Below are 12,422 nucleotides of genomic sequence, written 5' to 3'. Positions count from 1 at the left end.
ATTAGCAGAAAGTCGGTGCTGGGGAGAACAGCAGGAGGTAAAGAGTAATAAAGATGAAAGCTCCTGCTGCTTCTAAGCTCTTCGTAGCTGAGATCTATCATGTTTCTCTCAGACATAAGCAAATGCATTCAAATCCATATGCAAGAAAAAGTACAAATGCAAATATAGTCAAGAAATTGATCTATCAAAAAGTGGTCACTCATAAAAGCTCCAAAAATTAAAGGCCACTCTTATTTTATTAATCTTCAGTAAGAATGAACATGCATTATCCACATCTTTAAAAGCATATTTAAAATATGTAACATCCAAAAATCCAGGGAATTTTAAAAGTCAACTCCATTTCATGAGAAGGGTCCCAGGAACACCTTTTTCTAACTATAATTAGGCATTTGAAGCCTAGCCCATCTTAATTTGGAAATCTTGTGTTCCCATCAATCTTCAGGCAGCACAAACTTTGGGTAAAGCTGCATGGATGCATATAACCAAAAAAAAAAAAAAAAAAAAAAAAAAAAGTCAGAAAGGGCTTTACCTTTGAATACTTCTTGACCTTAAATATCCAATGACAAAGTTTCCCAGGGGTTCTTTGCCTATCTGTTCTAATTTTAACAATATTGAAAAACAAAGCTGTTACAACTATACAACTACAAGCTGTACTGGCTTTGCAGGGACTTTACAGTTAATTGAGCTGTAGCTATTTAGCCTGCAGTAGGCACTAGCTTTGCCAGCTCTGTAGGCGATGATAAAGCTCCCTAAGTTACAGCCAAGCTACTGTCTTTTCTTACCTCACAGCTCCAAAGCAATCTGTTTTTTAGGGACACTGAACTTATTCTCAGACTCTAAAAACACAGTTACCAAAACCCTATCCTAACTCCTGTGATGTATACACTTAAAATAGTTTCACATCCACCATAATCTTAAACATATTTCTTAAAACTTCCAGAGGACTGCAGAGCCAGACATATATGAAGCTTTTAGACATACAGTTATGGAAATTTAAATTCCTTGATTGGGCTCATGATGGAAATGTGAAAGTCCTACCAACTGCCATCACACACAAGAAAGTCACCAAGCTTTCTTAAGAAAAAAAGCATAAAAAGCATGGCAGAAAAGAACAAATGGGTTTATTTTTTGAAAAAGGATCATTAAGCTTTAAATAGAACAAAGGACAACTTATTCTTTACTGACAGAGACTGGATTCCAGTTGCATTTTTCATATTTAACTTCTACCAGCAGGTCAAGAACAACTCCTAAGTATGCAGATATTGCTTTCCTGTGCCCTTGATCTACAAGCATACAACCTTCCCAACCTAATCTGATACAGTGAATACAGGCATATCACCACCAATCATCTAACTAGTGCTGTGAGGGTATTTGTTGACTTAAAATTGTAAAGATCCCTATGCTACACATCTGCCAAACATCACTGAACTGGCATATACATGCAGTAACTCCTCTGGCAATGATTCAACATGAGGTCACAAGAATGATAGCTGCTGAATGAAAATCTAATTCCTTGTAACCCTTCTTTAGATGATATGGGCACAAACTATGTTATTTCTCTTGAATAATAAAAGCACAGATGCTTTACAGCACATGCAGTATGGTTGCTACAAAGCAGTATTCTCCATTTTGCACATATTAGGAATGCTGCGTAATAAATTATACACAATCACTTACATAAGAATTCCCCTGGCAAACTGCTCCTCTTCCCTGTAGCTCCTTCTTAGCAATTACTCCAGTACAATTTTCGACAGAGAAAACTTGTGAAGATTTATACTCTCCAGCCACCCAACTTCAGAAAGAGAGGTTTCAGAAAGTCTCCCAACTTAAGAAAGATTCTCCAGTCTGGGGCATAACAGGCGACTCCAATTTCTCTCTCCAAGGCTTTGTCTTCATTTTGTGCATTTTGGGGGGCACCTATTTGTAGGGTCTTTGAGGGGAGGTTGTTAGATCTTGTGTTAACAATGACAGTGTTTACCCTTACTTCCCCTGTTTGAGAATGGACACAGAATTCACACACTGTACAGTTTTCTATTCTTTCTGAAGGAAATTTTTACACTACATATTTGCCATTTTAAAATTTTGTAACACATCTGCTTAGGAAACTAGATTTCTTTCAATAAATCCTAGACTGATTTACCATGAAGTAGAAAGGTAAAGATGTGGAACATACAGGAGGGAAGACAACAAAAGGAGGCTATAGCCTTAACCCACCTCTCGCTCCTGTGTTAGCACCGCTCACCTCAGCAGTGTTCCCATAACAGCAAGGCAGCTGACTCTTCCCCTCCTCCTTCCCAGGTAAGGATGGAAGAGGCCTGACACTGCTGCAGATCTTTGAAGATGTTTTTCAGACAAGAATTTAGCCTCTATCATTCCCTTCTTCTACAGGGCAATCGGACGCATTCAGTTCTTTCCCACAAGTCATAAAATAATTCAGTATGTATATTGAAATTCTCTTTAACAATTTAAAGTAAAGAAATTTACTAAGCAAATGGTCTGTTTTTCGGAATTTTATAATGCAAGCTAGGTATCTGTTTCAGTAACATTTATGGGCTATTTTTCACATTGCTACCCATATGTGGTGTTAAGGTAATGTCTTTGACACTGGACTAGATGGAAAATTATTATCTGGGCAACCATCAAACCAAACAGACAGTCTCTGATCTGAACACTTTTAAATATAAACTACAAACAGGTACAAATACATATTAATTACAATAAATAAATAAAAGAATAATAAGAGAAAAATACACCAAAAGGTCTATTTTTCATGACATTTAAATGGCAATGTATAAAAATGCTTCCAAAACACAGCCATTTTAGAAGTCTGAAAAGCCTATTAGAAACAAAATATTAGCGCATACTAAAACATTAAAACAGAATTTTATTAATAACAGTAAATGAAAACAAGCAGAGCAAAGAGGGCAACAATATTTACAAGGAAGGGAAATGAAAACCAAACACAAACAGCTGTCATGATTAGCATAGGGAAGAAACAATTTTATTGCCAAAGAAAGGAACACAGTAAGCAAGTTAACTTCATAAGCAAGGCAGCAATAAAACTAAGGGATGGTTTTCCACACACATATCTAAAAACGGGAATCTGTTCTATGCTGCATATGAGCAATGTTATTACTCAGAAATCAAACAAGGTATCTCAGACTAATAAAGCGAGCTGTTTCCAGAATTAGAATCTATCACACAGTCCAATATTCAGCCTAGACTAAAGTATGACATTACAGGAAATCAGGGGAATGAAACAGCTGAGATAAACTTTAGGTCAGTAAACTTTTCTGTTGGTTACAGTGTTTTTAATAGCACATAAGTCTACTGCTAAAACACTTCTGAATCGTTGTTAGTTACATTAAAAGATTAAACCACAACTACACTTAACAGAAAAACAATTAGTTTCTATTAATTTACTAATCTATATTTTACAAAAAATAGTCTAAATGAGAAAATAATGTATAAATCATTTCCAGACACTAGTGTCTCAGAAACAACAGCTGCAGGCACTTTCAGGACAGAATAGTAGCAATCAGTATACAGACAGGAGCAAGGCTCGCACCACTCACATCTGTATGATCAGAAGACCGCATAGGTTTAACTCACTCATGTGTGTATAAATATATAAACTCTCCAATTAGTGCTTTTTCTTTTCCTTTTTTCTTCTGCTATATCTTCTGGATCTTCAAAAATAAATTAGATTATCCACAATTCAGTGAGCTGAATGCACTGTGAAACATCCAGTAAAATGCATATCAAAGAAAGAGTAATTTGGGGGTAACCGTCACAGACCAAATTCAAAGAATATTTAGCACAGACTACCTCTAAATTTGGTACTAGAAATTCAAGAGACTGCTGAGCAGCTTTAATAAATAAGCCTTTTTATATAGGTATCTGTTTTCTCTCACACCTACGTAACTGATAACGTGGTAGAAGACAAAACTAGATCTGCTGTAAAAGCAGAATTACTTTTTAAGTAGGAACTTTAACGGAAGTCTCAACAAAATTTCACTAGGTCCTTAAAATTTACTATGATTTTTCTTATGCTACTTTGCTACAATATTTTTCCCTAACAAATATTTAGTGGTTTTTTTTTACTTTTTCTTCCATTTTTATCTTAACTCAATATGTAACTCCTTAGTCACAGACTGCATATTTAAATTCCACATTTTGCTACTTTTCTTAGTACCTTTCCTTCATAGCTTTCTTTTCTTTGAGTCTCATTTTGTTGCTGTCACAGTAGTAACAATATGTTTCCCTATACACAGCTAGTTATAATAATATATAGCTATACATTCCCTCAGCATGCCCACCGCTTAAGATTTCAGTCCGTAACTTCCCCCAGTTAACATCATACAACATCCCCAACAGAAACACAACACAGGAATGCTGTTTTCCTCTCACCAATTTACACAAGGAGCCCTAAGAAAGGTTAAACAATTAATTTCCTCTATTTTTAATTTACAAATAATGAGAGTTTTGTCTGAATTTGCCTTGCACTGATGGAAAAATAGAAAATAAGGAATAAATCAAAGCCAAAATCTGTCTGGCTTCTCCATTATGAAAGCCTTTGGAGTGAAATGTCCCAACAAAGCTCTGGCTTGTGTTAACATCCATCCATTTTTTGATTAGGCCAACACTACTCTGCAGATAACTGAAATTAGAAGTTGATCTCATCTTAAGTGGTAGTTGTACTTGTTCTAATTATTCCAATCTAAATTATGTGGCTGGATCCAGTCAGCTAGCCAACAGAAATCAAGAAAAATCTTCTAGCAGTTTAGCAACGTCCCACTCTCACTGTATTTCAGTCTCAAACTTATCAAGAAGCTTCAAGAGGTTATACAAGCATTTCTCTCTGGTTCCATTCATGCTGCTGAGATCAGTCACTACCACAATACAGAACCAAGTGCGTTCAAGATGGATGAAGTTAATGGGAAAGCTTCACCTTGCTCAGGCCTTACCAGTTAACTCCACAGCTGTAGGTAGCATTACTATCAACTAACACAAGTCTGGCACAACAGACAATCATTGAGATTAACTTCTGAAACCTAGCCTTATAATATAGTCTTCTTTATTTTTATGGGCCTGACATTTGTTACTGATACAAAAATAAAGAAAAGAAAAGCAAATCTAGAAACAGATTCCCCTTCCCATCTTATGTATCATGTATGTCCAACTTCTACATAATATAAAACATCAAAAACTATTTCTACTGATAACTCCTACATATCTGTATAAAGTTCCACTACACAGAAGGCAGGATTGCATTTACCAAAAAAAAACCCACATAACCTGAGTTCTGCCCCTAACCAAAAGCCTACTGAAGTCAAGAGATAAATTCTCATTAACCTAATAGGATTTGGATCAAGACTCAAATCTAGTATCAGTCCCAGCCTATTACGATGAATACCTGAAAATACAATGCATGCATATAGTCCCATCAAAATCATAAATGACACCACATACTTTATACATTTTATGTAGATATGTATTTATATATATATGAAATAAAAATTTTAAGAGCCTTGCTAGACGAGCTTAGCTTTACTAACATTAAGCACAGGATTTTTGACCAGCTTCAACTATAGTGCTCTAGTGACAGCCAAAAGTAGAACTTCTCCAACAATAGAATGAAATGTATTTTCATAAAAGTATGCCTTTATAATTTCAATAAAAAACATAGGAAATCTCTCTGCTTTCTCCTGAAGGAAACTTACTAATACTGAGCTTTTATAACAAGCTATTTATGAAGGAAAAAAACATTATTCTGTATTTGACATTTATAATGACATGATCTCTCATCTAGATCAAGCTCACATTAAAAAACCTTTTAAGTGTCAGTAAAGAGGTGCAAAAAACCTATACCTACTATTTAGTTATTAAGTCAGTACCAGATCAACTAAAAAACTGCAAAACAATAAGCATATTTGAAACACAGGCTGTTAAGCCTTGAACTTGGCATTACAAATATCGAAAGCTATGCTTATAACCCAGTACACACCTCATTATCATGGCACAGCTGCAGAAGCAGACAACTTACAGATGAAATATGTATCATTATGAATAAATGTGTCAGATCATCCAATAATTATTATTGAAACAAAGCAGTACAGAAGAACTGCTGAAATTCCCTCATCAATTATCTATCTCCAGTTTTCCCTTCTTTGTGAAAGGGGCCCCTTTAAAACGGAAAGGGTAGCACAAGCTTAGCATGGAGTTCTGCTGTACTTTAAAGGTTTCCAGCTTCAGGATGCTAATCACAGAAGACAAAGCTTTTTGCCCTGTCCGTCCCCAGATTGGCTCACTAGGCAAACACACCGGGACTCCTGCCGGCACAAAGGCGGCTGCAGGAACATGCGCCGGGGCAAGGGCTGATGAAGTGCAGCTGCTGGGACCTCAGCTCGGATGCCTGTGAAACTGCACTACCAGGAAAAGGGCCTATACTGAGGGCTGACATTCTGCTACACCGCCGGCTCTTCCCTACTTAAGGAATTACACTGCAATAGCCAACCTAATTTTAAAAGATACCTGAGTAGCTGCAACAGACTAGGCACCTCAGCTCACTACCAACTTCAGCTGATTTTGAATCAGTGGCCTAAAGGCAAATTATTTATTATTTCTCTACCAAAACTCATTTTCAGTACCATCTACCATAGTAGGCCCACACAGAGAAGGCACATAGAACCATTTCTGCAACAGAGCTTGAGGCAATCAGGCTTTGATAATGAAGCTGTCACCAGGGAACACAGGAGAGGCTGGCAGGGAAGGATACAGGGAGCGGAACAGAAAGCATGACAGACATCTTGCACTCAGCTAGGTAAGAGCCAGACAGGACAGGGTCCATGGGGAAACAAAACCCATGCACAGCCCACAAGCTTTTTATGAAGCCTGTATTTCTGCTTCCAGATCCCTTTGCTCTTCTGATGGCCTTCAATCAAGAAATGCCTTTCTTTTCTTCAGGCCACAGGTATATAAAAAATATGCATCTACTTTCATTTTAGGTGCAGCCTCTAGACAAGAAATACTACTCATATAGCTCCTTCACATGGCAGATTAACTTCTCACACCCACCTTAAGCATGCATGTGCTCTTCGGTACTCATTTCTATAGTAAATATGACACAAGCCAAAGCAAGGGCAGAGCTGCATTATGTATGACAAGAACCTCTGCACTAAAGAAAAGCTTTGTTTTTGGAGCACGAAAGATTCTTCCTACAGAGAACATAAGCATGTAATTTGAATTCCCAAGCTATTCACCACAGCATGCCACTGGAATGAGAAAGTGCAATGTAATTAAAAAAAAAATGTATAATCATTAAATGTGAGTGCATACCTTCCCTGATAGCTGTAAACGGGGTTCCTTCCTCTTCCTGTAATCTAATCACCTTCAGTGCCACAAGCTTCCCATTTACCCTGAGAGAGAAAGAGGGGAGGGGAAGGAGAAATAAGAAACACAAAATTAAAGTAGAAAGAGTATTTCTTATAAATAGAGCTTGTTTTCCATCATGTGCTTATTCAATTTCTTCCTGCCAATGTCAGTGATTCATTTATAGCACAGTAAAAAGCACTTCATAGCTTCCATAATGTCAACTTTATATTTTCACACTCACATGCAATCCAAGAAATGATCTCAGTTTTCTGTGAGTCAGTCTGTTTCCCTTCTATCACAGCACCAACTGACGCTTTGTTAAGAAGTATCACATTGCAAAATATGGTTTTAATGTATCTGTCCTTTAATTGATCAAATTGTTCCAACAAAAAAGGCATATAATTTTCACTAATCATTCCATTTATAGTTTATCTATACCTATATCAATTGTCTTTTTCCCTCCGTAACTATTACTCTCAAAAAGCTAAGGATATTGGAGATGAGAAACATTTGTTAGGTCATTCTGACCACTTCCCTTTAGAACAGAATTGTTCCTAATGTACATTTTTTACTACATAGCCAAGGCTCGTTTTAGATTATAATGACTCCCATTTATACAATTTGAAATATTTTGTGCTGCAAGAGATGCAACTTCACAGCAGAGGTCACTCTCTTTTCAAATCTATTTGGCTGATTCCAGTTCTAGCATTCAAAACTTCACTACACATTCTCCCCTTTCAAGGCCTCACAGAAAATACAGTCGGTTCAGCTTAGTCAAATTAAATCTCACTAAGAACAGAATGAAATATAAAAACTGATATTGATTACTCTTCTCAAGAACAAACTCTTACTTCTGAACTTTTAACAGACTCCTGAAGTAAGAAAAGCATGGGGTGAAGTTGGATTCCTGAAAGGGTGTAATACAGTTGCCAAATAGAAGAAGGATTATTATTGCAATTTCTTCCTGTTTAAAAACTAGCCCTTACAGCCACAGAGCCCTAGGGAAGCCATGAAGCTTCCACGCTCCTGTAGTCATGAAGGCAATTCCCTATTGCTCTGGACCCTAGGAAGCATACTCAATTTTCAAAGCTAGATGACATGGACACCTACTAAGTTTGAATCCATCTTCTTCCTCAGGTTTTTAATTTTTGCAGTCAGACAACTTCAATACCAAGACTGCTACTCTACATTTTCTTCTAATTATCGTTTACTATTGCCAGAATCTCATTAGACCTGTACAGTGCACTGTAACGACTCTGTAAAGAACTTAGGGAGCCTGATTATCAAAAGACAGTTTATTTATCACCTTCCAATCATTCATAGTATTTCAGACTGCAATCAATTCAAGTATCAGGCCACCAGTCATTGTTGACAGGTAATTATCAGCTTACTCCTAGAGGATTATCTGAATTTCCCCTTATGATTGTTTTATATCCATTTCTGTTGAGATCATAACCAAATTTTTTCTACCATCAGGAAAAAACAAACCTTGCTATAAGTAACTGTGTCATACACAGATACAAGTATAAACCATAATAAAAGCAAAAACGGAAAGATTGATGACAGATGTGTAGTTCACGTACGTCTGCAGTTTTCAGTTCTACCTTCAATACACCATCCTGCCTATCGTATAAATAAAAGTAATTAAGGTATCTGAAAAAATTGTTTATACTACAACAGATGAAATAGCTGTGCACAAGGGATTTAAATGAGGAAAAGCAAGATAGTTTTGCAGATCAAGAACCAAACAGACACTATTCAGCGAATAGAGCGCGATTCAGCATTCAGCAATGCAGAAGAAGATGGAAAAAGCAAACCAATGAGGGAGTAAGGATGTAGGATGTGGAAGGAGTGCAATTTAAAAGACTGACATGTAGCATGCAGAGTCATGTAGATTATGTTCTTAATCTGAAGCTCTACATTTCACTGATCCATTAATAGCAAAACATAACACAAATAGCAACAGTATACACTGACTTTGATGAATACGAAATTATATAGTGCTCTTAAACAGAAAAAGTAGGTGGGCTGTGCCATTTAGTTATCACTGCCACTTTGTCATTGGTAGCTGTCATCATCTTGATAGACATCAGGGCAACTCTTAATACTATTAAAATGACTGAACTAATCTCAAGCAATGTTCCTCTGGGATTGCATCCTCCCAGTCAGCATTATTTACCTCCAAAACCTTTTTCTTCCTCAGCTCATTTTCTACAAATGCAAGAATTTCTAAGTGTAAATCCAGAGACAAGAAAAGTTAATGTCAATTTATCTGTCGATCTCCGTCAATTAACAGAGATAGACAGGTACATCCTCATCCTTTAACTGTTCTCCACTGATGCAATCTCAGGCTGGAGTTAAATGATACTGCTCAGATCAGCTAATGGCTACATCAGGGTATATGGCCTTGCTCCTGCTAAATTCCTGCCACACACTCTGCCTCTGTCTTGTACCAGCTATCATTCTTGCTAGATCCTATATAAGCCTAAAGCATATTTTAAAAGTGATAAAAGCATTTTTCATATTTTAAATGCAAAACCCACTAGAAATAGAATGAAAGCACGAACTGGGACCGCCTATTTGAGCAGCAGCTAGCCATAAAAAAACCAAGTCAGCTATGTTATAAAATTATGCCCTGAATCTTGTGATAACTTGACCAAATCATGTGGCAATTTCCTTAGAAACAATATTTTAAAAGTGAGACATGGAGAAAATTAGCTCTGCAACATATTAGAATTTGCCTTTGGTGTGCTTCAGTAGTGAAGAAATTAGCAAGACTCTTGTCATTCTTCATGTTTGTCTTCCACAGCTTTCAAAGTGTGCTCAGTATTTTTATCGCTTTCAAACACAAGTAGAAAAACTGTTAGGCAGACAGTCTTTTAGACAGTGACAAGAGAATGCTGCTGCCCATTCTAACATCTTGAATTCATTAAACCAGCTCTCACTGCCCAAAGCAAACAATTACACAGCATCTCAAGACAATACACTTAACATGGCCAAGAATTTCATTTATCTCAGCATCTTCCATCCATCCTGTCAACGGTCTCATTAGTTTCTATTAAGGATAATATTGGTTATAAAATTCCTATGTCTTAATTTACAAGCCTTAGTCCTTTCTAATCTAACAGGTTTGCTTTCTCTCCGACACTCCTCTTCCTTTCTCATATCCAAAAATCTTTGAAAAATGGAGAGAAGTCATGAAGTTTCTCTAAACATCACACAAAGTAACTTTAATAAGGGATGATGTCATCTATGAAAATCATTAGCAGCTGATGGACAGATTATAGATTTATGGGAATTCAATATTTTAATGATCGTCAAATCAGCATTACCAAAACAAATACATTGATACAAATGATGACATATGAGAAAATACAGAAGATTAGAAATAATTTAATGTTTTAATGCATCATTAAGAAAATGTAATACTGATAAATACAAAGTAACTGATGATTTAATTGGCTTTACGGGGAATAATGCCGACAATGCCACATAGAGAACAAAAGAGTAAAATGACACTATTTTCACAAGTTTTTCAGTTATATTTAGATGTGATACATGTTCTAAATATAATACATTTAGAGGATTCAATTAATATCAAAGCTGCCTCTCTGATTTCAATCTGTTTACATTATACAGAGTTTTATTGCTGGCTGGAGCTGAGGCTCAGTTCATAGCCCTAGCAAGTGCTGAGCATGGGAATATTTCTGCAAACACACAAAAAAGGGGGGGGGGGGATGAAAAAAACAGATGGTATTGCCACACTGCTCGTATTCCTGATGCTTTATTTCAAAGTATTAATTTTTATTTAGAAAAATAACTCTCAGTTGTTAGATACTCATTTACATGAAAAATACAAAGCATGATGTTCAAATGCAGAAAACATCTAATTAAATATACTCTGTAGTTATATTAACATCCCAAACAGACATCTAAAACGCAAAACAGACTGTGACATAAAGAAACCAGGTTCTGCCCATTCAAATTTTCCTTTGAAAGAAACTTCACAGAACCAAATTCACTACAGATTTAGTCACCTCAGACTACTCCACCAGAGTAACTTCACATTAAGAGAAACACTTAGTAATGGGTAGTACACATTACTACAAATGTGTAATTTGTTCTACCATGCCAGTCAAGCATACATTTGCTACTGCCACTACATTGCTATCCAATAACATTTAGAATTGTATTCAGTGTAATTTGGTCTATCCTAGTTTTCCTACTGCACTTTTCTATGCAATCCTGGGTAAGTTATAAAATTACATTTTCTTTCCTCAGTTTCCTCTCACTTATCACAGAAGATAATGCTTAATTGCCTTTGTACAGTACTCTGCAGATTCAATGAAAAATAGTAAGTTTAACACTACACAGATACAGAAGCACAGCTTTGTGTAATGTTCTCTTTTACATATACCTATAGAGAAAACCTCCCAGTGTTTCCTTTAAATGCTGAGAAACTCACTCACCGAGAAGTGATTGATAGAATCAGTGATTCAATCTTTTTTTTTTAATTTTAAAAAGCATCTATTTACACTTTCTATACATCCATGTCATGACTTCAAAATGTATTACAGAAAAGCAGCCTACAAAATTAATGAAAGCACAGCAGTTAAAAGGAAAGAAAAATTAGGAAGTTCAAGGAAGTAACTCTAAAGTGCCTCTCACAATCCATCAATATACATTAGTTTCCAACCATTTGGTACTTCAAGACAAAGACAGTTTTATTTGCAGAGGACACACAAAGAATACAAAAAGAAAACAAAAAGTTGGGAATATTTAGGTCCCTAAAGCAACATGAACCCCAGTAATTTTGAAAGATTCTGACTAAACTGCCCAAATGATGAAAAATGTATTATTTGTGAGCTGGACTGCTGCACATGAAATGTCTCAGGGAGCATGTGAACATAATACCTCACACAGGCACACAGTAAAGCTAGGGGAGTGACTCAAAAGAGAAAGTATCACAAACAAAACCATGGCAAGCTCTTTAGGCCATCAGTAACCTACAGCACTTCCAACAGATTGTACACAAAACAAGAGAAAGG

General features: G+C 36.2%; 1 protein-coding gene across 7 annotated transcripts in view; it reads right to left on the bottom strand.

The window, feature by feature from the left end:
- The window catches only part of CDK14 (cyclin dependent kinase 14), a 335,131-nt gene that overhangs the window by 219,653 nt on the left and 103,056 nt on the right, over window positions 1–12,422 (bottom strand). For all 7 annotated transcript variants that reach the window (XM_062569095.1, XM_062569097.1, XM_062569096.1 and 4 more), the window contains one exon: window positions 7,339–7,418. In XM_062569095.1, coding sequence (XP_062425079.1) covers window positions 7,339–7,418 — 80 coding nt within the window. The remainder of the gene's footprint in view (window positions 1–7,338; window positions 7,419–12,422) is intronic.

Source organism: Rhea pennata, chromosome 2 (assembly GCF_028389875.1).
Source record: "Rhea pennata isolate bPtePen1 chromosome 2, bPtePen1.pri, whole genome shotgun sequence".
Lineage (NCBI taxonomy): Eukaryota > Metazoa > Chordata > Aves > Rheiformes > Rheidae > Rhea > Rhea pennata.
The sequence above is the reverse complement of the archived record's forward strand: the minus strand, read 5'-3'. Positions and strand labels throughout refer to the sequence as shown.